The 22008-nt window shown below is 34.6% G+C and overlaps 1 protein-coding gene across 1 annotated transcript in view; it reads right to left on the bottom strand.

Annotated features, from left to right (window-relative positions):
- ANO10 (anoctamin 10) overlaps positions 1 to 22008 on the bottom strand; it is an 83751-nt gene that overhangs the window by 26862 nt on the left and 34881 nt on the right. The window contains exon 12 of the mRNA XM_015889313.3: positions 3588 to 3704. Within this exon, the coding sequence (XP_015744799.1) occupies positions 3588 to 3704 (117 nt within the window). The remainder of the gene's footprint in view (positions 1 to 3587; positions 3705 to 22008) is intronic.

Raw genomic sequence — 22008 nt, 5'->3', positions numbered from 1 at the left:
AATAGTTTTGTTTGCAATTGTTACCACTTTTATTACCATTTGTATTGGTTTAAAAATGTAATAACACATAAATAAATAAACTGTTTCCAGAGAGATGGCAGACTCCCTTTTACTGGATGTATTCCAGGGAAGACCAGACAGCCATCTGTCAGGGCTGATTTAATTTGTCTTTTTGCACTGAGCAGGGGGTTGGAGTCAGCAGCCTAAATGACTTTTCCAGTTCCATGAGTGACTACTTTCATTCAGTCTTGCTCAAATCACAAGAAGACAAGGCTAGAAACTCACTGTCTGGTCTGAACCAGACTAGATAGGAAAAGCAGCCTGAGACTGCAATATAGGTAAGTGCTTTTTCTCTATTATTTAACTTTAAAAAATCAAATATAAAGACCCATAATAAAATAAAGGGCATGCGTCGTGTGTGTAAGTAAATATATGGAATTCAATGTGAGCATGTGAGTATTTTCAAACATTTTGAATTGCTTTTTTCCCTTTAGGGTACCTCAACATGGCAACAACACTGAAAATTTGATAAAGGTTGTATTTATTTCATTTATGCCTGCCCCACTTGAGGAAACTCTCAGTGGTTTACTCTTGACAGTGTATATCAAATACAGATATATTACAAAGGAAGGGATCCAAGTTCTCTAGTTAAATGATGCCACATGTAATGATGCTGTGTAATCCTGATAACTTGAATGATATTTCAAATCAAATCATGTAAATCATTTAAAAAAAACAATGGAGTATATTCTATGAAGTGTGATTCTCTGGAGCATATGAAAATTGACTGTACCACAGCATTTCACTAGGAATCCATAAAGGGTGTAAAATATCCTTTGCAATTTCAAAGGGAAAAAAACCTGACAAAATTGGAGAAACCCTCATAATCCCTTACATTGTAAATTCTGATAAAATTTTGCTTGGAGAGGAAATTGAGAATAAATTCTAAAAAATGTCTTTGTCTAATTTGACATTCAACTGCCAAACATGATTTAACTGACAACATCAAAGTTCAAGTTTTTGAAAAGTTTAACTCATCACAGTTTTTTTGCTATGATTTATGATGAAAAAAACTAATGAAAAAAATTATGCTCAACTACTTGTCTCTGCACAATCTGTAGTTTGAAGACTATTATATTTTTGAAGCTATATCAAAAATTTTTAAAACAAATAAGTTAAAGTGGAAGAAATTGACTGAAGTTTGGACTAATGATTCACCAGCAAAGTTAGGTTCACCTTCCAGATTTCTGGCAAAAACAACAGCAATATCAAAGTATTTGTTTTCAGGATTTATTGCATCATTCACCACCAAGCATTGGCTTCCAGAATTCTGGGATAAAACCTACATCTCACTATCAAGTCAGTTAATTCTATGAAAAAAGTGTGCTGAACTCCAGGTTATTTGCTTTCCTTTGTGAAAATTTGGGAGCCAATCACAAAGTTTTTCTGTTCTCATACTGAGGTTTGCCAAACAGAAATATGTTTTAACGGGATTATGAGATGAAGTAAAAAGTTATCCTACATTTTGGAATGTCATGGAAAAGATCAAGCACGAAGATTTAAAAAATGATAGCTTTTAACTGAGATAGCCTATCTGGCAGATAAATTTGATACCATGACCCCACCAAACCTGGAGGTTTTTGGAGGAAAAAAAGGCCACTATGATTTTACATTATACAATTCAAGCACTGATAGCTGAACTCAAGCTAGTTATAGCATGTTGTTATTTAGAAAAGATCTTCATTCTCTTGACTTGATGAAATTCTTAAGAAGCTCCAAATATTCAAGTCACTTAAACCTTTTAGTAGGAATATACACAATGAGTGCATGTGCAGACCAATGGAACTATAATTAACAGCACAATTACCTTATTTCACTACATTAATTTAAAAGTTCAAGTGATCAAAAAGGTTGTAGGGTATCAATCAAGGAATGTAATGGTTATTTGTCTTACTGGCAATTACTGAAGACTTTGTTTCTAAGAATATACTTAAATGGAGGGAAAGGAGCCACTGTCAGAATAGTTATGGTTTTTGTGTGTTTACTTCTGTGAAGCACTAACAGGTCTTGTTAATATTTTGAAGACTCAACTCACTAAAAAAGCTTCAAGTTAATATTGATTTCTTAGAGTTTAGACAAATGTTATTACAAAGCTCTTCACAAAATTGAGGAAATACTTTTACCTGTAGAGAAAGAGTTATAAATTGAAAGAATTATTACTGGCATGCATTTGTAATGGTTTGAGAGGACGCAGAAGGTGATTTCTGGTGCAGGTATCAACATAAAAATATTTTTAGTGGTCTCTCAGAATATCACCAAGTCTCACAAGCATTTGGTGTTCTTGCCCAATATAATCACAAGAATTCAGATGAGAATATGAAACTCCTATGCAATTTAGCATTTCAGTCATTTTTATCTACAATTAAACTGATTTTTAATTTGGGAGGTTATGCAGATATCATCTAAAAGGGACATGTCTGACATATTGTTCTTCAGTACCATAATGCTGATCCCTAGATTATGGGGAGGTTTTCAAAAGTTTTTAATTATGAGGGAATGATTCGCATAAAATAAAAATTAAATTAAATAAAAATAATGTTGTGAAACATTATTGTAGCCCAAAATTGATTAAAAGAACTTGTACTTAAGATTGAAGATTTAATTGGGGCAAGTTTTTTATGTCTTACTTGTGTGTGCTGTGTATTGTAGTAGGGGTGTGTGTGTGTATGTGCATTTATCTTCACACAGACTAAAAGGAATTGTTTCAGTATAGTTAAAATCTTCTTCTCTATATGGTATGTAAACTGCTGTCTAATCACTATTTCTTCTCACTAACTGAATATGAGAAAAGCAAAATTCAACTTCAACACATTAGATTCAAGCTTTATTTTGTTGTAATGCATGTATTGTAGAAGATCTGGAAGGAAACACAAACCAAGAACTGCATACAGGTAGTTCAAACAGAATCTTAATATTTGCCATACAATATTTTTCCCTATAACAAGCCTGACCATATTGAAGATGAGGGCTGAGATGGAAGAAATGTGAGTATTGTATTAGATGTTTATGATGTTCTTTTGTCCTATATAATGAAGATTTTGTTGGATTAACTATGCTGTTACCGTTGTGACAAACATGACAGATGGTGCCACAACAGATATTTAATAACAATAGTTAAGAAAATCGAGGGGACACTGTACAACTATTAAAAGAAAGGCTAATGGGAAAGAGTGTGGCATCAAATGCAGTTTTTATTGAGTGTAGCTTCATATGGAAAACACCATTCTACTTTTGACCTGTTAAGGATACATTAAATGTCAAAGTATTTAAGTTTTCTAAGAAACACCCTTAATGCTCTATATTAATGTCATGTGAAGGTTATGGTGTAGACACATACATGTAGAACTACAGACAGGCATGCAGACACATATTATAGGTTAATACTATTATTTAAAAATTAAAAACTGAATAGTAGTGACCATTATATAATTTCTAAACAAATGAATAATTAAAGGTTATATAATGAAATTAATTAATTCAGAAAAGCAATACGGCAGTGTTTGTCTTGCCTGTATCAGAGTTCTTACCTGTTGTTTGAGTGCTTCCAGAGATTCAAATTCTAGCCTTGCCAATTTCACTTCAATATCTTGGGGTTTGTCAGCAATCACATATGACATAAAAAACTTCACCACTAGTGCTAAATGCTGAAAATGAAAAGAAGATGAATAAAATGCCATTCAGAGATAAGAACTTAATATCTTGATCAAGCTGTTGTGCCGAAATACTCACTTTTTAGTTTAACAGCTGGTAATAAACATAACTGAACCATTGTAATTTGAAGAACCATCTTTCTGAGCTACTCTAGATAGTAAGAGAAAAAATCCACTATGGGGGATTCTTCTAGATATTCCTACAAAAGTCTATGTAATTATTGGCAAGGGCAAAATGACCTCTTTTGGTACTTCTTGCATTAAAGAAAAAATATTGTCTACGATAGCAATAATGCTACTGCTCAATTAAACCGTGATGACAGCAAAGATTTCACATAAGGGCAGATCAACCCAAATAATTATTTTACAACTGTATTTTTAAAAGCAGACAACTTTTAAAGCACATGCATTCAAAACCAAATTGCAGAAAGACTGGCTTGTTGGTTCAAGCTGCATGAGACAACTCCGTCATGGACTTTGGGCACTCATTGCCCCTTACCATTGCCAAAATACAATGTTACAATGAGATAAACAAGGTGTAATGATGCTATGAAAGTCATATTAATGAGGGTTGTATTTATTTATTTAATCAATTTGTATAGCTGCCCATCTCAACAAGTGACTCTGGGTGGCAAACAAAATAAAATAAAAATAAAAACAATTACAAACATTAAAATTCATAGCAGCCAAGGGAATATCAGTCAACAGATGTGAATGCAAGGCAGAAGACAGGTCCCTTCACACACTTGGGGCCCCAGGCCCGAGCACAGAACCAAGTCTTTAGGGCCTTATGTAAGGGTCAGATCCATCCTAATTTCTGCTATAGTAGCGCCTAAAAAATGAATGTAAGGATATAGAACATTTTGTAATTCACAGCAGTCTCTCCATTACCATTAGTTGTCTTTAATTCTAAACTCTCTTGATATCTGGACCAAATCCTGTTCTAATTCAGATTACCAGTCATGGCTATGATAAGGGAAGTATGTATTTCTCAATTCAGAAGTGACAAATTCACAGTGAAATCTATTAGGACTAATTCCTAAATATTGAAAAGTCTATATAAACAAACAAAGAAGCATTATTAGCACTGCATGTCCAACTGTGAATAAATATGCATTCAATCTCAGATATATACTTTGTATCTTCATGACTAAATATTGAAACTACCCCAAATTAAATTACGGGATGGTAACAAGAAAAAGCAAGGTTGTTCTCCTGATCAGACTCAGCATGCTAGAGTCACTTGCCTTCATTTCATCAATGGTACTATCTTATCAATGATTTTTTCCATTTTTAAATTATGATAGGCAAAAGAATAGGGATAAAGGAAAAAAACCCCAAAGCATACATCACTTACATACTAAACAAAACTTAGTCTTACATATATACTCATGTCATGTCTCATGTCTTCATGAAAGACACGTAGATTGAATATGTATTCAGTCTCAGTTTCAGGGGCAATTATTATTTAAACCATTTACCTTGCAAGACCAAAAATGGAAAATTTGGTGTTATGTTCTCTTCTGACTTGGAGGGGTCAGAGGCTGAGGGGCCTAATCTAGCAGATTCTCAGCTTCAACAGTCAGCAAGCAGTCAACCACCTGAGGCTGACCCAGCCAACCATCAGCAGGAGTGGGAGGAGTCAGGGGATGCAGGAACCAATCCTGGCAGAACCCCCAGTCTGAGGAGGTGTTGGGCGCTTCTGAGAGCCAAGCAGAGGTGCTCTGCGTGGTTCCTGGAGAGGCTAAGGCATGAACACTTGTAACTGAACCACGCTTGCTTCTGGGCTATTTAAGAGCAGCCACCAGTAGGCAACTATGGGGAACACCCAGCTTAATCTTGGAGATGCATTCCTGTGTCCTTGCTTCCTCTTGGCTTCCTGAACCAAGGCTCTTCTACCTGGATCAGCTGACTAACCTCCCTGGTAATTGGATTTCTGGACTATGTATCTCTAAAGCTGTGCTTAGTTTTTATTGTGGACTCCACTCTCTAACAGCCTGGCTCTCAAGGCAAGGCATTTCCAGAATATGCGTGTGACTGCACAGTTGTCTCTGCTTGCCTTTGTGTGTGACTGCTACTTTCCAGTAAAGTGCATGTGCGTACTTAGTATGAACAAGGACATTAAGCATGTAAACTGTATATGCAATCTAAATCTCTAACCATCCTACAAACAAAACTTCTGGTACATAAATGTTTGCTCAAATATAGAAAGAGAAACAACTTATTTAGATCATATTACAACTGATGAAGAATGTGTGCCTTTCCATCATTATTACTGTTGTTGCAATCATAAATGCATGCAATATCCATTTTCACTGATCTTTTGTTAATTTCCAGGCTGCTGGTAAATAGTTTAAAAGTGCACAAGTGCACTGCAAAAACAGTGTTCCAGGGGAAAATTAATATGTGAAATAATGTCTGTCCAAAAGGAAGCCACATAACCAATCGTTTGAGCCAATGTTATATTTTGAATACCACATTGCCAACCATTATCTGAACCCACCAATTTCCTCCTTTAAAGATGCATAATTGTGCAATGGATGCGAAGCAATATTTTTTGTTTTATATCTGAAGAAATGTAACAGATACCAAAATGATCTTCTATTAATGTTTATGTATCAGACATCCCTTATTCCATGCTTCCCTATTACCTTGAACTTCTAATTTAATGTATTCTTACAACAGTTTTATTACAGACTTCTTAAATCCTTTAATGCCAGAGAAAGGTTCAAAACTACATATGGCTGTCAGCCCATACTTTCATGTCAGCAAGTATTTTAAGGGAAAACACTGCACTTTGGGGCAAATGATACACTGCAGCTCCTCAAATAACAAAAATTCCTTGTTTAATACTATCAAACTTTCCATACTATATCCTCCAGCAAAAGATTCTCCAGCAAAAGAGAATGCCTTGCCATTTTCTTCTTCAGTGTTAATTAGTATGATTGGAAGAATTAAATATACTACAAACTGCTTTTCCCTATTAACTAATGTAAGGAGAAGGGGACTCCTAGATTTGTAATGGGTATCAAACATACTGACTCCAGGAAGACCCATGAAGGCAAGTTTCCAGGAGGCAAAAACTGCTTTTCATTAATCCAAGAAAGATGATCTGCCTTTTGATATAACTTTAAATCTAGAAAATAAAACTGCTTCTCTAAATAAGTTCCTGAGTTAATAAAAAGAAAGGAAGGGATGCATAAATTTCTAAAATAATGCATTCAGGTTCTGAAAATATATTAGGAATGTATAAAGAAATACCACGTAAGGTGTATTTTCTTTTTTTTGCCTTCAAGTCAGTGTTGAGTCCTGGTGACTGCCTAGACAAATCCCTGCAGTTTTCCTGGCAAGATTTTTTAGAAAGTAGTTTGCCCTTGTCTCCTTCATCCTAGGTCTAAGAGAGAGTGACTGGCCCAAGGTCATCCAGCTGGCTTCATGCCTAAGATGCCCTAACCACTACACCAAACTAGTTCTCATGGTGTAAATTATCTGTTGCAAATATTCATTTTTAAAATATTAATTTTATCCCAAATGTTCAGTTCAGATGTAGACCAGTTTGCATTACATCCAGAGAGCATCCCCAAACCTTCGGTTAATACTAATTTTGTTATGGAAGATGTAGGATGATCAAAAAATATCAATGCATCATCTGCAAACAAAATTACTTTATGGTCCTTTGTGCTTGCATCACTCCATGGATCTCACTAGTTTAAATGGCCACAATAAGGGTTCCACACACACATCATATGATAAAGGAGAGGACAGTACTGCATTATGCTTCTTTCTAATTAAAATGGTTAGCTAAAATTTCATTAGTCCTCACATGTGAATTTTGTGGGGGGAATAATAAACAGATATTGCCAATATATATTTTTCTCAAAGGCCTTTTCTATATCCAAACAAGTTTAATATTATTTCTATCCATAACATTTACTAATATTCCCCAATTTTCAGCCTCTTGTTTATGACAAATAAATCCTGCTTATATCAGGATATATTAAGCTTGCTAGTACTTTATGGATTCAGTTAGCAAGAATAAAATGTTAATATTTACATACCTTAATTAATGAAATGGATCTATAACGTATAACACTTATATGATTTTTATCTGGTTTAAGAACTACAATGATGTACCAGGTGTTCCAAATGTGATTAAACCACATCTGGAACACCATGAACTTTTTCTGGTTGAGAGAATTAGCTTCTGGAAAGCCACCAAGTCAATTCTGGAACAGCATGGACTGGAATAAAAACAGAATATTCTAAAACTCCCCAGAGCAGTAGGTTTTACACATCTCTAATATTTTGTTAATCTGAATCAATGGTATAAAAGTTTTTTGCTGCTTTAAACAATGTGCCAAAACTTTTTACTTATTTGTTCTTCAGATTCCCAAAACTTCTGCCACAATTTTAGCAGAAAGCATTGTATACTATTCCTGCTTATCATCAACTCTGTGAAAAGCGGAGTTGATGACCATGGCAGAATGAAGAGCTGTCGAGTAAACAGGCTCTTCCATAATTCCTCTCTGGACAAGGAGGACTTGAGATTGCCTGCAAGTGCTCCACGCATTTGCTCCTCACAAGGAGACCACAAGACAATGGTCCCTGGTTGGTTTAGAGCTCTGGGAGACAAGGGAATAACCATCTTCCTTAAACTGTTGAAAGGACACTATGTTTACATACTTCCTTTTCTAATCACTTCTGGAAATTGCTTATTAACTGCTTTTCAGCTATTAGGAACCTTTGGATTGACAGGTTTTACAGCACCAGGTGAGTTTCCTTCAATCCTTAGTGAAAGTTTTAACTACAAGTTTAAGAACTTAAAAAAAATTTTTTTGTGTGCAATAAACATCAAAAAACAGTATTGCATTACAATCTTAATCTTTGGTCTCTTCAAATAATATAGTAGAACTTGATTTCTTTTCATTTCTTCTTTGTCCCTTCTCACAAAATTCTTCAAAACTTTAACAAGCCTCTTTTGTAAATCCCACAAAGGAAAATTATCCAGGTCACTCTCTTGGTTTGTTGTTTGTACATCCCTTTTAATTAAGACATCAGCTAGTTTCTTTTGTATGTCTGGTGTACCATCTTTTTCCATGTCATTCTTGTAGCCTGTCTTTTTAAAATCTACCTTCAGTTCAGCCTCTATCTTGTCAGGTAGAACTTTTTCCTCTTCCATAACATCTTTTAGACACAGTCTATCTATAGAGGAAAACACTATTAAAATTAATTTCTGGGTCCACTGTTCAAAAATATCCTTCACTATGTCCAATGTTAAAATATTTTGCTTCATTCTGTAATTGCAAGTCAAATTTAAGTGTTCTTCTCTTTAAATTGTAATCTTTAGTTCCTTCTAGTTCCCCCTAATGTCCAACCTTCAAAGTCCCATCCTATCATTTTTTTTTAAAGAATTCAAAACAAGAGCATTCTCCCACAAGAAGGATTCTTATAATTAATTCCAAAACCTTATTTCAAATTTATCTGGACCCTTAGTCCATTTGTAACTTTCTAAAATCAAAATCTGATGAGGACATGGTAAGTTAAATGTCCCTGAAAGAACGGGGACAGTGTTTATGGCAGAGATCAGTGGCTGGATGCTGGATCATGGCCAGCGAAATCTCTCCAGAGAAAGGAGAGTGTGTGAGATTGCCCACATGTACTCTGGACAGCTGCTCATGAGTAGACCACAGGAACTGGGGTTTTAGCAGTCAGCTTATGTGAGCAACTGGGAGTTGAGGGATTCAATCTAAGCTCATAGTTGTAATGCAGCCAAAACTCAATCAAGCCTCATTTCTTAATCACTTTTGGATTTATGTTTTTACTGCTTTTTAAATATTAAGAACCTTCAGAACAGCAAGTCTTTACTGTATTCACTGGGTGAGTCTCCTTCCCCTTAGCGAAAGAAATTTCAAATATGAGTTTAAGCATTTAGAAAAATTTTATTTTTTGGAATAAACAGTAAAAGGGTGTTTAGAATGTTGATTTTTGAAAGTTAAAAATGGGCTAAGGGTCCAGATGGATTTGAAATAAGACTTTGAAATTAATTATAAGAATCCTTCCCATGGGAAATTGCTGTTGTTTGGATTCCTTAGAAAAAAACATGATAAGATGGGACTTTGAAGATTAGACACTAGAGGGAGCTAGAAGGAATTAAACATTACAGTTAAAGGAGAAGAATACTTAAAGTTGACTTGTCAATACAGAATGGAACAAAATACTTTAACATTGGAAGTTTTCAACAATATTTGTTAACAGGTGGACTCAGAAGTTAATTTTAAGAATGTCTGTTATCATAGATAGATGTGTGGAAATGATCCTTTACAGAAGAGGAACAAGCATTACCAGATAAGAATGAAATTGATTTGAATGTAGATTTTAAAATGACAAGCTATTGTATACAAATGAAACCAGGTGATGTGTCAATAATTAAAAGAGACATACAAATAACAAGCCAGAAGAGTGATTTGGACAACTTCTCTATACTGGATTTACAAAAGAGACCTGTTAAAGTTCTGAAGGATTTTCTGAGAAGTGATAAAGAAAAAATGAAACGAAACCAAGTTCTAGGACACTATTTGAAGAGATTAAAAACTAAGATTGTTAAAAGTACAGGGAAGGAATGTAAAGTTGGTTTATTTGATCAAGGCTAAAATAGATATGTTGTTATCTCTGGTAACTCTTAATGGACTTTGGCTGACATCAGGACTGAAATGACGATGCTTTATGGATTTGTTTATAGATAACAGATGGGATATGGGAAGAAGAGATCATATGTTGTATTTTAAGAGAAGGTGATAAGTTAGTAAAATTGTTTATATTTGTGATATAGGTGGGAAGTCACTTCTTTATATATTTCCTTTCTTTTTCTTTACTATATTCTTATATTTTTCTTTCTTTTCAATTTCTCTTTCTCTTTCTATTTTTTCTTTTCTTCTTTCTTTTCTGCACCTTCTACTTTCTTTTTATTCTTCTATTTTTTCAGTTTGTGTTAGTTTTTACTGTTTAATTATAATCTTTAATAAAATTACTATTAAAAAAGGAATTGCATCCTTTGGAATTGGATGCAATTTAACAATTGGAAATCTGTTAAACACAATAAATGTAATATAATTACTATGATATAAAATAACCCTAATTATTTAGAATAAATTAAGCCTATGTTTGTCCTCTTATTTGTGAATGCACAACAACTTTAAAATATATGTAAACCAAGGACAATATGTATATCATAGGATTTCTTAACAATAAATTTTGTCAAACACCAGTTTAGCTGTATAATATAATATACACAATTCCTATTTCCATTTTCAAGTTTTGGCATAATCATTATCTCGGTTTTTGGATGGCATTGCCAGAAGCCAAATTAGCTAGTACATTATCTAATGAAAAGAAACACTTTGATTAAGATCTGAAAGAGAAAAATGAACATGCAAATCAACTCGACACTGTGATTAATAGCATGTTTAACTGATTGCTGTATTATTCAACAGACCTATATATTAATAGTATACTTTAATGGGAAGATATTTAACGCCTATAAAATGTGGAGTTGATTTCTTCTATATGTAATACCTGCAATTTCATAATTTTTATCAATGGGGACCAATTCTATACTAAACAATACCTCTGTAATAAGGCTTCTCTTTCTTTAATGTAATTCTTCCATTCATATAAAGATAAAATGTTCTGAACTTTGTACAAGCATTCATTTTTCCAGCTTGATATAATACTTGAGTGGTAGGAAATGGAAATGGATGATTTTGAGAAATAATTGAGTGATTAGCTGCATAATTATTTAAATAACCCTAACATGACTAAAATATTGATTACGCTACAGGGTAGAGGCACACAATTATTTTTAGGCCAGGAGCTGCTCTTGGCCTTTGAGTGACATGTTCACATTCCAACAATATGCCCCCAACACCATTACAAGCATTCCTTATACATTTATACTTAAACAACCAAAGAGACATTAAACATCCTTGTCTTATCTCTGTCAAACCCTGAAACAGAAACATTCTGTTCATTCTCACAAAAGTTCTACTTCCATCATATACGACTCTTACCACATTCAGTAACTAACCTTCAATTCCATGTTCACCCAAAGTGTTCAAGCTTATGCATTTTACCATATGCTTTCTAGAAACCAACAAACCTACAATAAATTTTCTCACATTCATGCATTTCTCAGTGATCTGCAGAAGAGCAAAAATCTGGTCTCCACATCACCTTCCCAGCATAAAGCCGTACTCCATTTCCCATATTTTGCCCATTGTCATATCTTGTACCATTTTAGTCAACATTCTGCCAATCCACGCACACTTAAACTAATCCTTTTTCAAACTTCTCATTAGTGTTAATTCCACATACTTTTGTGGCACTTTGTAACATTGGGTATTTTCATTCTATTCCAAGCAGCTTCCACATCTTTATCTACTTTCTTCTCATTATATTGAGAGATTAATCTACAGGTAGTCCTTGCTTAACTTCCACTTGTTTAGCGACCGTTTGGCGCTGGGAAAAAGGCTACTTACATCCAGCCCTCACACTTTTGACCATTGCAGCACCCCTGCAGTCACGTGATCACAATCAGGGCACTTGGCAACCAGCTCACACTTAGACAGTTGCAGCATCCTGGGGTCATGTGATTACTATTTGTGACCTTCCCAGCCAGCTTCTGGCAAGCAAAATCAATGGGAAACCACGTGATTCGCTTAATGACCACGATTTGCTTAACGACCATGTGATTCACTTAAAAATGTTGTAAAATCAGGTGTGGCCATGTGATGCCTCGCTTAACGACTGCCCTGCTTAACTAATTTTCTGGTACCTATTGTGGTCATTAAGCAAGGACTACCTGTATCTTTCAATAACATCCCATACAGGACTCATACTTCTTCTTCCTGCATTTGTTCTTCTTTTACTCTCATTCTTTTTGTTTCTTTCCTTTTCTTCCATGTTTGCTTTTCATAAGATCCAATCCTGACACTACCAACAATAATGGCCTGTCCCCCTTCTCATCACTGCTGCAACTTTCACTAATTCTCTCACTCTTTCATCATACACAAACAAATCAACCATCCTTTTAGGTTCATTTTTGTATCATATGTACATAGGAACAGACTTCTGCATAAATGATGTATTCCCAACAGCCCAGTTTCTAAGCAGATACTGTCCAAACACTATTCCTGTTCACCATTTTCATTCATTCTTGAATCAATCATTTTTGTGCTTCTCACTTCTTTCCTTCAAATCCACTCCCACTTAACAGAATAACTTTCCTCCCAGATCACATTCCTGTAAAAAAATTTTCTAATGTATCCCTTTTCTCTCATTATCACCATTCACAGGAGTGTAGCATGTAACTATTACCAGCATATAAATCTCTCTACCTCCGTCACTCATCATAGCTTTGGTCAATCAAGGCTTTCATATAACATTGTATAGTAAGAAAGAGTAGACCAAGTTACTACTCTTTGTCATAGACATGCAACTTTCCCTGCTATTGGTAAGGACATAGTACTACTTTTGGCACATTTTGCCTGATATCCCACTAGTACAAGCAATACCTAGTTTTACTCCAAACATTCTCGCACTATTCTATGCATACTAGGATCTCTATTCTAAAGGGCAGCTTATGAGCCAATATATTGTTGCCCACATTCCACCAACTGAGAGGTACCTGTGGTGTTCTGACACACTCAGGATATGCTGTAATTACAGAAATATTAATCCTGTATTTGCAGTATCAGAAGTTTTTTTTAAAAAACTCAACTAAAAGGTGGTCCTTCTCAACTAAAATGATACGGCTTTTAAAAGATATGAAGAAATGTAACTTCTATAAATCAGCCCCTAAAACAAACGTATTTATACAAATGTCCATGGATATTACTTAAAGAAAATTCAGTTATTCAGCTAGCAGTGTGAGATACATAAGAAAATCTGAGGATTGCTTTTAGGCAGTAAGCTATTTAAACCAAAGAGAAAACAAAAACATGACTCCATAAATTACATAAGACTAAAACTGAGTTATTATTCTGCTACTAAGTGAAGAGCTTCTCTTAATCCCAACCTTAAATCTCCCCCTATAGTAAGATTGTTCAATAGCTTTAAAGAATTGCAGTAACCTTTAAAGTCCACGTCGTTTATTTTTTAAAAAATAAGCTACTCTAAATCTAAAAGGGATCAAAATACAACTAAAGAAATAGTAACACTTTATCAAATTATGATTCTTCTTTACAGTAGCTAAAGCATCCTTGTATTAATTCAGGTGCAAGAGTTTAGCCATGATAAAGCTTCCCAATTTTTTATAATGGCATTCAAAATGTTAAATAATTAAGATCATGTTATTAGTTCAAGACTTCAAAAATTATTTTAATAGACAACAATAATCCCTTTAGGTCAACCAGTGAAAACAACCAATTCTGTTTATAAGTTAAACAGAGATTTTGAAGCTTATTAAAATATGAAATATATTTTTGTAAAGCAATTCTGTACCTATTCAGATCTCAGATCTAAGATCCATTCACACTGAGTGCAATCCAGCTAATTTTAAGTAAGGGTGAATCAATTACAGGTAGCCCACTGAACTCAATGGGATCTATCTTCAAATGAACAATACAGGGCTATGTTTCTGAATTCCAATCCTCAGTCAAATTTTAAAGCTCAACAAATAATCATAGATTTAAAAAGCTTTACAGTTTTGTGGTAAAGATATTTGTTCTTTCTTCTATATTCTTTTTACTTAAAACTGCTTTATTATAATCTCATTTTGGAACTACCTTAAGAAATCCACCTTTATGGGAACATACTGAAAAACACTGCCTTTGATTCTTTTTCCTTGTAAAGGGAGAATGTCTCCTCAAACACAAAACAAACAATGGCAATGAAGTGAGACAATGCATAATTATTTCCATTTTTTTCAAGTACGACCCTTTAGAAGAAGCACATGCTTTTAAACAAGGTCTTTATTTACTTGCATCTAACAGCTACCTCTAAATATATGGCCAAGCATCTAACATGGTCAGATGTTCAATTAATATAATGAACATAAAGCTGAATAGATTACAACTACAAGGATCTTTTCACGTTAGGACATGCAGCTTTACCCAACATCTGCTGAAGTCTCAGACAAAACTCACACTGGATATGTGTAGATTATAGTTACTTAAGTAGGAATTCTTATTAACATCATACCTTATTTATGTTTTTTTAGTAAGAAATACCGGAACCACAACAATAGACAATAACATTAAAGATTCCAAAAATGATTTTTTTTTACTATAGTGAACATATGAATTTAATTCCTTCAAAATATTTTGAATGTCTTAACTGTATTTCCCAATGAAGAAAAATGCAATTTAACATTTACAACACAGAATTTTAAAAAGACTTGCTTGTGAAAATGAAATGATTTGTTTTCAGTCCACACATTTAAAATCCCCTTACTCCTGCAAAAAGCCCTTAAAGTAAAATCCCAGTAATAACATATGAGTAAATGGAATGCATTGTATGTAATTAATTCTCAATGTTTTTATTCAGAAAAAAATAAAGTAAAATGTAAATATACTACCTAACACGGGCAAATCATCTTTAAAATGTCATAAAAACTGGAGAAGAAAATGATCAGTATATTTAATCATATAATACATTCAAGGTAATTTTTACTTTCAAAGATAATATTCTAAAATGTTCAGGAGGACTGTATTTTGATGCTCCAACAACTGTTGAATATGAAATCTGGAGCAATACTACTGCTACTGTTAATTACTGCAAAATGCAGCTGAGAATTATATTACTATTGAGAATAAATAGATAACTAACAAAAAATGGCATTTCATGGTAATTATTGTCAGGAACACACATTCCAAAGGGACAAAATGTTGTTATGTTTTGCATACAGAAGTGCCCAAAAGATATGGTACTAAGGGGTAGATTATTCTGTAGTGGGAGATCTATAATTAAAAATTATGGAAGAAAATATAAAACTATAAAGGGAAAAGTATGTTGGAAAGTGAATTCTATAAAAAGAATTGTGTATAAAATGCATATATGTAAACATCTTGTTTACACATAGTAGTATATTATAATATGGTTTCTAAAATGATATAGTTCCAGGGGCAACAATTTCTTCTTTAGAGACCTTGTCCAAATAGATAGTAGATAGTGAGGAGTAACACAATATCCTCTGAAATCCACAAGATATTTTAGATACAAAATACAACATGTTAGAAAGCTCTGCACAAAAACAGCTCAAATGTATTTTTTTATAGAACCAAAACAGGGCTAATTTGCTTATAATCACTGTCTACAAATCTCTTTTGTCTGGCCTTTTGAAGATGAAATTTAATTAGCAGAGTTCACTGGACAGAATAAAATTATAGCGAATAGCTGAATAGCAAAGCAATACATCAAAACATTTTCTCTGCTCATGTTATATAAATAATGTGATTGACCCAAGTGTTAAGGAAATCTTGAGTAAAGTTAATATATAATTCTAGCTCTACACAAAATAAACACAAGACAGGCAAAGTTATTATTTTCCACATTACTGATGTACGAGCTATGCCTAGTAGAATGGAACAGCTTTAAAAACAGTGGAATCTCCTTCATTAAAGAGAGTTTGGATGAATATGTATCAGTACTTGGGAAGTATCCTGAGGTTTGGACTAGAGTACTCATCTGGTTCCTTATTAAGTGTATGGAAGGCCAATATATGTGCATTTTGGCATTATAGCCAAAAATGTTGCCATATATTTCTTTATATTCAATACCCTACAGAAAATATCTCACATTAATATTGTGAGAAAATATCACATATTGAAGATATTTAACCAAACTTCTTCCCACATTCAGTCATTCTATGATTTTTTTTTTTTTAAATACAGTAAAACCTTGGATTGGGAGTAACTTGTTCTGTGAGTGTTCTGCAAGACGAGCAAACATTTCTAATAAATTTTAACTTGATAAATGAGTGATGTCTTGCAATACGAGTAGTACGTGACGCCGAATGTCACATGATCACAACTGAGCCAATGGTTCTTCTCTCTCTCACTGCGGGATTGTGGGTGATTGTCTCCCATGCTTGGATGCTTAGTCTCAGGCCGCGGTATTTGGGAGAAATTTTCAAAGGTAAGTGCAGGTTAATTTGTTTTATTTTTCTTTATATTTTGTATTTTCTTTATTATTTTGTATTATATTACAGTATTGTAATCATTTTTATATGAATATTTTTGGGTTGTGGAATGAATCATCTGAGTTTCCATTATTTCTTATGGGGAAATTCGCTTTGATATACAAGTGCTTTGGATTACAAGCATGTTTCCGGAACGAATTATGCTTGCAAACCAAGGTGTTTACTTCTCTGTATTTCTATTCCCCAGTGGAATTTGCTTTACTTTATTGACTGAAATGTAAGAACTTCCTCATCTATGACTTAATTATGGATGAGAGCATAAAACTGGAACTGTTTTAATGAAACCTGGGGTGGAGGGAGATCCTCTCTCAGAAATCTGTCCACCTGTGGTTCAGGTTTGATATCAGCCATGGTCCTTGGGTGGGGGGGAGGGGGGACTGTTGTCATCCGCAAGACTCTGTTGACATCAAGAGGCACTATTCTGCTGGCATTGCTACCAGGGCTACCCAACCTGGTTGCTGGGAAGATAATGGTGCTTTTGGGGAACATGAACCTGCCTCCCTTCAATGAGGAGTCTGGAGCAGCCCAGGATTTCATGGCTGCCATGAGAAACATGGATGTGATCCCACTTATCGAGGGTCCTATACACAAGAGGCCACACATTAGATCTGATTTTTGTCTTGCAACAAACATGATGTGATCTAGAAGTGGGGGGCATTGAATTTTATCTCTTGTTATGAGTTTTATCTTATTGATATGGAGCACCGTGTTTTGTCCTCCCCTCCATAGTGAGGAAGGACCTATTAGATTGATAGTAGATAGTAGATAGTACTAGTAGATAGTTTCCAGAGGGCTCTTAGGTAGTTTCCCAAGGATCTGCTGGTCAGCTTGGCTTAGACTATGGCCACCTATTGGAATTAAGGGGTTTCTGGGTTATTGGACTGCATTGTACCTGAGTGGCTCTCTCTGTCTGCAGATCCACTGTAGGTGGTTTGGTTTGCTAGAGAACCCAGGGAGAGGAAACAACAAAGGAGATGCCTGAAGCAGTGCTCTAAGAAAACCCACTTTTAGTGTGACTGGGCACTGGTATGACCTCAGGTTTGAGCCTACACCATGGCAATTCAAGCAGCAAAAAAGAAACATTTTGCCATCCTTATTGCATTGACTGAATACCATCCAGTGGCCCTTTTTAAGATGACTCATTCCCTTTTAGGGAAGGATGTCCATCAGGACCATCTAAATGGCCACTACGAAGAATATTTGCAGCATTTGGTAGACATAACTGCTCAGATCTGAGAGGACTCCAGTGAGACAGGACTAATGGAAATGACTGTGGCTTTGTTTTGTGAAGTGATCTAAGATCACTTTGAGTCTGTTAGTCTCAGGGAAGTGGATACCATCCTCTTCATGGTCAGTTCCACTATTTCTCAGTTGGATCCTGTCCCTCATGGTCTTTAAAGAGATTTAACTGATCTCACGGTTAGTTAAGGCTTCGAGAGGTTGCAGAAGGTTGGACCTGAGCAATAAACAATGCCTCTTTGAATGAGGGGGTGTTTCCATCACCTTTAAAAGAGACAGTGGTGAGCTCTCTGCTTTAAAAGCATTTGCTCTAGCTAATTGTTTTGGATAACAATAGATCTATTTCCACCCTTCCTTTTCCATTAAAATTAAGCTAAACATTTAACTTACAGCTCAAATCTACATTACACATGACATACAGGATATGATCCAAAGCTCTAGAATTCACTTTAAATTTTATTCAAATGTTCAGCATATTTAAATTTGAATAGGATATTCCTAATACATGCAGTGACAGTCATATTCACAATAAAGCCACCACTTGCTGCTATTTTTTTACAGTCACCAATGTTTGCATCCATACTATATTATGTTGCCATAAATTATTACCGAAATGTAGCTAGGGTGTTTGTACCTGGCATTCCCAGACACTGCTGTATCTAAGCCCTCCCTTAAATTGGCAGGGTCTACTATTAATTCCTGTTCTGTACCTTCATTTTTCTCCCTAGCCTGACACTTGAAGAAGTGATGGGCAGTTGAATCTAGCTGTCCAAATAGTCCACAATTTCTCTGAACAAGCATTTCTTTGGGGAAATATAATTAAAGGCTGGATACAGCCAGTTCCTTAGGACTGCTTGGACTGCCAGCACGGCAGGAATACCCACTAGGGCTGTAAGAAAGAAGAAAGCCCATCAGAAAATTATTTTGCCTAGAAATCCACCAAACCAGGAAGCAGCCCTGAAATGTTAACTGAGTTCTGCAAATGTCACCTACATTAAGAAATACATTGGAAATAGCTACATTTAATCTTCTGGATATTTCTTGCTTGTATTTAGAGCATGTTAAATTGATTGCCATGTGGCAATCTGTCAAGTAAGAAACACATCAGACAAGACCTAGGCAATCAGTGTCTTAGTTTACAAAATGTGAATCCCTGAAACAAGAAAACCAGTCATTAGATAAAAATAGATCAACACTGAGCCCTGAGGCTTCAAGCCTACTTGTGGGTCTGAATGAGCACAGATGAAAGGACGTTGGCACATACTGCCTATTAAATTAGAAAAAGCATGTTCAAAGTGAAATGGATGTATAGTGTTCTCATCTGTAAGCACTGTTTTAGAATGAAAGATTATTGTATACAAGACAATTATTACATATTAACTGAAACAGAATCTCCAACCTAAGGATCCAAATATAATTGCTGTATAAATAATCCATCAAATATTTGCATTGTTCTTATAGTTTTTATGTTTTTAGGCCTGGAAATAGGAGAATTTGTGCATGGTTTGACTCTAGTACTGCAGAGAAGCACTTCAGATTCATTCTTCAAGAAGGTACTTCAGAATGCCCAGGAATATGAAGTAGCATCTGAGTGAAATAAAGTAACATGTCTTTTTTCAGGATCACATGACTGCCAGGATTACATGGCAACCAACTTTGGCAATTGAATCCAAAGTGTGGTGCAGCCTCAGACTCTTAATAGGATCATCACTTCTCTGGAGTTCGAAATAAAAAAGGATCTTAGCACAAAGTTCTACAGTTGTTTCAGTCAGTGAAATGGTAGAAATATGAGGCCTTTGATTATAAAAGTATACAAGCTTATCTTGCATTGACATATGTCAAATAGGTATAGACAGGAGTGAAAATTGGAGCAAGTTTCTTTTATATTATATCCAAAAGGAAATGGTGCCACAAATGGCAAAAAAAATAATTATGAAGGAAGGAAAGGAAATTGGAATATGAGGCCAGATCTTAGCTTGCAACTTGCCAAAAACATTTCATAGCAGGCTTGTTGCCTAAGGAAGTTGTAAGATAATTAGAAAGAGGACAGAAAAACAAAAAGAAACCCTATGACAAAACAAGAAGCTACACTGATATAAAAGGGGGAAATGTGCAACCATTTGACATAGCAAACTTACCAGCTACAAATCAGTTTCATTAATTAAAATAACTCTTTGTGAGCATCCTGACGGTGTACCACTGCAGGAGCAAGACCCTTCAGCACATGCTTATTGCAAGGTCTCCAGTCTAAAAGATGGGCAAGTGCAATAGAGTGAAACATTACCTTTAACACGAAACATGGCTTCCTTTTTCAGAGAAAACCTCTCATATTTATTTTTCATCTACAGTTCTAAGCCAGAATGAATCAACTGTACCATACAGAGATATACAGTATGTAAAGAACAGTGAAGGCTGAAGCTAGTGATAACAGTTATTAGTATACAGGGTTAAAAGTTTAGTATAATATGGTATACATGTGCAACCTTGGGCTGGAATAGACTGGGATATGGAAATTGGAGATATGGAAAGCAAGGTGGAAAATAAACTGACATGAAATGGGTTGCGTGATGACAGCACACTCAGCAAATGCCAGTGGAAATCCTAATTATTATGGAAAGAAGGAAAACAGCTGTGAAGAAAAGGGGACACAAGAATTACTAAGGACAAAAAAAAAAAAAGCCAAATAAGAATGGCAAGGGGCTAGAAAAATGGAGAATGGATATGACAAGCAATGGAGGTAAGGGAATAAAAGGAGATATGGTTACAGGCATTTCTAGGGCAGGTCAAGAATCCCTTACAAAGAAACTACCTTGAAAAAATTGTTCCAAGACCTAATTACTGCACTCAGCAGATACCTGACATACAGAAATTCTTTCTAACAGTAACAGATGGATCCATTTGATTCTTTCTTTTCTGTTATTACTTTACAAGTATATATTATGAATTATGATCCAGTACATTAAATATTTTTTTAAACAATAATAATCAAATTTCCAAAGGCACTTATAGAAGTGCTTCACTCTATGGAAAGTCATTTAAATTTATGATATGTTTAGGTTAAATTAGTAGTTTATTAATGGCTAGTTAATGACTCTGTATGTACTTATGAAACTAAGATGGGGAATGACTAAGTTTCATTGAACCCAGCAAGAATTACTGAGTAAATACGGACAAGATTGCATTGCTCAATGTTTTTATTAACTTCTTTTACCTGAGACTATTTTTCTTAATTAATTCTGTTAACATTTTCATTATGACACTCATAGTATTACCCGATCCTTGGAAGACAAGAATTCAATTAAGTAACAGCTTGTATATTCACATGCCCCCTAGTGGTAGAAATCAATTAGTCAATTCATTAAGATAAATGAATGAGCCAAGCTCAATGCCTGATGAGTGTATCCATGAAATTTTCCTCTGAAAATATATTGTAACAATAATTATGACGTGAGGATTAATCACTTTATAACAGACATTTTGTAAGAACAATTTATAAACATGTTATCTAAACATAACAACAGATCAATAATTCAGTTCTTCAGTTTTAGAAGAATTTATAGCATACTTTTAATTAGGTTTTACTCAAGAGGCATATCATTAATGTATTCTGAACCAGGTTTTGAAAAGTAATGGTATTTACCATGTGTAGCCCTCTTGAACTAGAAAACTAGTTATTCTCTATCATCACAAACAAAAATCCATGTGGCTTTGCTTTAACCAAGGGGTTACGTTTGGTGGGTTTGTCTGTTTTAATCTTGTAAGCTGCCAAGAGCCACATGTGAGAAGAATGGCTATATAAATCATATAAATAAAATAAAAAACAAAGTAACTATTTCTGTTTATAGCTTATACAATACATGGTCT

This window comes from Python bivittatus, unplaced genomic scaffold (genome assembly GCF_059951505.1).
Source record: "Python bivittatus isolate LINGU-HERP-01145 unplaced genomic scaffold, Pbiv_v1 ctg000610_np1212, whole genome shotgun sequence".
Lineage (NCBI taxonomy): Eukaryota > Metazoa > Chordata > Lepidosauria > Squamata > Pythonidae > Python > Python bivittatus.
Note: the sequence above shows the minus strand (reverse complement) of the source record. Positions and strands in the feature narration are given on the sequence as shown.